Below are 4,627 nucleotides of genomic sequence, written 5' to 3' on the forward strand. Positions count from 1 at the left end.
AAAATTGACATGAAATATGAGTTTTTTTAGTAGTGGAGTAAAAAACAGAAAGTTACAAAAAAATATATATGAGAAAATGTTTATAAATTAGATTATATTCAAGTTAAATACAAAGAAATATTAATTTATTTTATTTTTGTGTTGTGTTTATGGAAATGTTTGTTAAAACAATTCCTTTGTTATTTTGAATATTTGAAAGAAGGGGTTGGTGGGAGGGGAAATTTTCACACTTTTCTTGCTTCTCACATAATTTCTTGGGTTTACCCATAATATAGTGGATGATAACTTTTTGTCTTCGTATGAAGCAGGCTCCTCAGAATTCCATGATTTGCATGCGGTAGGTACAAGACAAGTTTGAAAATGGGGGCAACATGTTTTTCTCAACTATCAACGTTATTTTACTTTTGCGTTTTTAGGAAAATAACGTTGTATTATTCAAAACAAGGTATAATTTAAATTCAAAACTCACACCCTTCAAAAATATATTGTTAGGGTATTCATACCACACCCTAAAGAATTGTTGTATCTAAAATACGATGGTGGCACCTTATTCAACTAAAGTTATTCCATAATATAATAACTGATAAAAGTTACACTGATATATTTTTATTCAGCATAGACTCTGTCAAACTAATTTATTTCCGTTACATTCATTTCAACATAATTCTATTTCAGTATGCTTATAATTTTAGCCTTACATTCAACATGACATTGATTCCCTCATATTTTCTACTTTTTCAACATTTATCTATTGCTTTTTTTTTAATGAAGTTTGTACTCAAAACATTTATGAAAATAATGCTACACTATCTCTACTAAAAAAATACGAAAGTTTTATGAAAATAATAAAACTTTTAGTTATTTTATTCCTTTCCGCTATATAATCTAAGCTTCTAGATATTTGGCTACGAGGTCCGTCTGCATTGCATTGTGAGTCATTTTAAAAACAGAAATAAATTTTATTATATTACCGTAATTTTGACCCTCTATTTTTATTCACAAAGGTTTTTCAAAATAATTATTTTTATATCTTAATTAAATGTACAAGTCGTTGTAGTATAGTGGTGAGTATTCCCGCCTGTCACGCGGGTGACCCGGGTTCGATCCCCGGCAACGGCGTTATCTTTTTTGTCCGCATTTCTCTGGTTTTCTTTTCACCAAATTCTGTAAGAGACTTCGGTACTACTGACGGCCCATAATTGCTGGGCTTTACCTAAAGTGTAAGCTAAAGCCCAAAATAAAAAGAAAGAAGGCCCCGCACAAAAACAACGGCCATAGTGAACAATCTTTCAAATAACAATTCCTTTTATCTATCGTTTCATAGCATTAAATAGAATATTTTTCTAATTTATTTATGATTTTAAAATATATGTTTTTAATTCTTTACAGAGGTTGGACTCAGGTCTATGTGTTATCTTTTCGGTGATTTTTTTCTTAAAAGACTCATCATTAACAAAAAGTAGATTACAAGATATTGAAGTGACTCATTAATTAAACATGTTAAAACAAAATACATATGAAATATAATATATTTTATAAGAAATTTCAGTTTAAAATGTTGGTTTCGGCCGAGTTTCTCGTCATGGTATTCGACGGCACAAGGAACATGCATGGAAACGTTGAAAACGCCAAAAAAATAAAAAATAAAACTGAAATTATAACAAAAACAAGAAAAACTATAACAATGTCACGTTCACGTTCACTCCAACGCTCCAAACATAACGCTATCATATTATATAAAAGGTAAAATTAAGATTTTTAAAAAATCATATAATAGAATTTTCATAAAGTAATTTGTATAAAAGGTAATTTTAGTTTTATATAGAAAAGTTAATTCAATTTTTTTCTCTTTTAGAAATGTTTATAAAGAAAGTCCACATATGTAATAGTGAAATATATAATTTAAATACCAACCTAAAATAACGCTAAAAAAGAGTGGAGAAAACGTTAAAAAATAATAATAATAATAGAAAAAAGAGTGGAGAAAACAAGGAAAGTGCAAATGGCAGGAATTAGAAGACATTAGCAAGAGCAATAACAATGTCGCTGTCAAATTTCAGAGTTTAGTAAGAAGCTACATTTGAAACTGATGAAGAAAACGTTAAAAAAAATATATGGCACCGATGAAATTTTATTTGTTGTGTGAAAAGAGAAAAGAAAAATCCTAGTGATGATGAAGAAGAAGAAGTTACTTGGCAGAGCCATTGGGCAATGCATCAGATTTTGGTGGGCCAGAAGGGTTTAGTTCTTCCCAAGCTTCAATCCATGTAACCATGGTATCTGCAAGCTTGTTGAAATACTCATCGACCTTCCCAAGTTTTGCCCTCACTTGCTTCGACAGTTCAACGTAGCATTTCTGAGCAGTTGTGCATTCCTTGGGAAGAGAAACAGATTGGAAAAACGGAATCAGCTCTTCTTGCCAGTAAATTCCTTTGTACTCCTTCTTCAGGTTTACGAATGGGTTGCTGGCTTTGCTGTGCCAGATGTAAGGCAAACCTGTCTTCACCCCCAGTCCCAGGTGGTCACTTATCACCTACAACAACATCATAAATCACTGCTCATTTTTTCAAACAAAAATGTTTCCTTTTTACACATGATGTTTTGAATACAATACCTTCATGCACCAGCCAGCCCACATGTCATCATAGCGTCCAATAGGTTGACCTTCCCCCATCAGTCCAAAGTACATTGCAGGACCGATTAATTCACGGTTGAATGCCAGATTCATACCACACATGGGAAACAGGGTTCCCTTTGGTATCGTCATTACTGCATCCACATACCTAACAAAAGTGTATCATACATTGTTGGAAATAAATTGTGAGTCCAAATCACACATTGGACAAAAATAAAGATTTATAAAATCATTGTTTTAAGATTTTGGGATAAAAGTAACGTTAGATAATTTATATGTGTAAGACTAATATTATATAAGGTTAAATATGTTTTTATCTCTCAAGTTTCAGTAAAATTTGAAATTGGTTCCTTTTCGAAATTTTATACCAATTTATTCATTCATTTTTGGAAATGCGTGGATGTAGTCCTATTTATCAAATTTTTGTTAAATTTATTTGACATTTTATGATAATATTTGAGTTAACATTGAAACAAAAATATGTAAAACAATATAAATAATTCAAATATTATCATGAGATGCGTTTGAAATATTAGATAAACTTAATAAAAATTAGTTAAAAGAACTAAATTTTCTGGTAAAAATTTTGAAGATAGACTAATACGTACACAAACATATTTAACCTTGTATATATATTCAGAAAGACAATATGTCCGTGTATCACTAAACTCACTTTTTGTCGGGTCAAATAAATATTCATCGTACCTGGTGTTCCTCTCCAGGGGTTTGACAAGCTGAGTTGGGGCATCATAATCAGGAACGTTGAGCCAGAGGCCATGAGAAGCTGCTGTAGGAACACCTTCACGCAGACTAAACGGATATCCACGGACAAAATCTGTACCCTCTCTGAATGGATCATAGAGGGTGTTGAAAAAAAACGGGGTTGATGGAGTCAGAAGGTTCTTCAGATGCTGTTCCAGGGCGTTAATTTCTTTTCCAGATGGATCTTTTGCAACCTGAAAAACAAAAACAAAAAACAAAGAACAAAGTGTGATACTGCGACCATGATGAACAAACAATCTAAGAAAAAGCAAAGGTGATACTGTACTGACAAAGCAATCATCGTCGATGGTGAAGATGTACTTCTTCTTGGAGAGCAAGAAGCCGAAGCAGCGGCATGCAGAGTCCTTGAAGGAAATGCAGTGGGCCTTGGGGCCCAGAATGCGGTTAATGTCGTTACGGTTGTAGAGTTCGTAATCGAAGCCTTCGGGGACCTTGATGACCTTAGAAGGGTCACCGTCCTGCACTATTATGAGGTGGTAAGGTTCAAAGAACGCTCTCCACTTCTCCAAGAACTCAAGGTTCCTAATTGTGGGGATAACTATGTCCACCTCCTCCTTCAGAATCGCCGTCGCTCCTGTTTCCGACATCTTTCCGATAAACCACAACGTTGTTTCGGAGTGGTGGTCTTTGTTTCTAATGCGTTGGTGTAAGCTTCGAGGGGTTTTTGTAGACCAAAACTAAATATATTTTATATAAAAGGAAATATCCCTTTAATTAAATAATTTACTTGCTAATTAGTTATAATTACGAGAAGAATTCCTTGTGGTATACGTCATTTCACAATGTCAACATTGTCTAGGAGAAACCAATTAACGTTAGTGTTCATCAGCTAGCTTGTGATCATAAGACGTGTGCCTATGTTCGTTTTAGCAACATATTTCTATAATGTAAATTTAGTTTGAAAATTTTGTAAACTCTTGAGGATTATAAATATATTAATACGTATAGAAATTATTTACAAAAGTAAAATGTTTAATAGATGATTAGTATAATGTAATTCCAAGCTTCGAGTATTATTACATCTCTGTTTCATACCAAAACTAATATGAATTAGTATCCTAAAAGTAAATTAACTCCTTGCACCATAAATGTTTTTTATGGAGTTAATGACTAACCTAAAGAACTATTCTTTCATCTTCTAAATAAAGTTGTGTGTTTATTACGTTTAAATTATTATTGTTGTTGGGAGGGTTCTACAATATTAGTTTC

General features: G+C 32.5%; 1 protein-coding gene and 1 non-coding gene across 2 annotated transcripts; one reads left to right on the forward strand and one right to left on the reverse strand.

The window, feature by feature from the left end:
- Positions 1-1,047: 1,047 nt before the first annotated feature.
- TRNAD-GUC (transfer RNA aspartic acid (anticodon GUC)) lies at positions 1,048-1,119 on the forward strand. Its single transcript has one exon. It is a non-coding gene; the product is annotated as a tRNA-Asp (tRNA).
- A 1,010-nt stretch (positions 1,120-2,129) lies between these two features.
- On the reverse strand, positions 2,130-4,005 carry LOC114163384 (UDP-arabinopyranose mutase 3-like). Its single transcript, XM_028047692.2, has 4 exons — positions 3,688-4,005; positions 3,341-3,591; positions 2,615-2,783; positions 2,130-2,533 (listed from the first exon to the last, which is right to left on the reverse strand). Exons 1-4 carry the CDS (start codon positions 4,003-4,005, stop codon positions 2,189-2,191), a joined length of 1,083 nt encoding a protein of 360 aa, XP_027903493.1. The 3' UTR covers positions 2,130-2,188.
- Positions 4,006-4,627: the final 622 nt, after the last annotated feature.

This window comes from Vigna unguiculata, chromosome 9 (genome assembly GCF_037176805.1).
Source record: "Vigna unguiculata cultivar grain cowpea cultivar isolate G323 ecotype 2 chromosome 9, ASM3717680v1, whole genome shotgun sequence".
Lineage (NCBI taxonomy): Eukaryota > Viridiplantae > Streptophyta > Magnoliopsida > Fabales > Fabaceae > Vigna > Vigna unguiculata.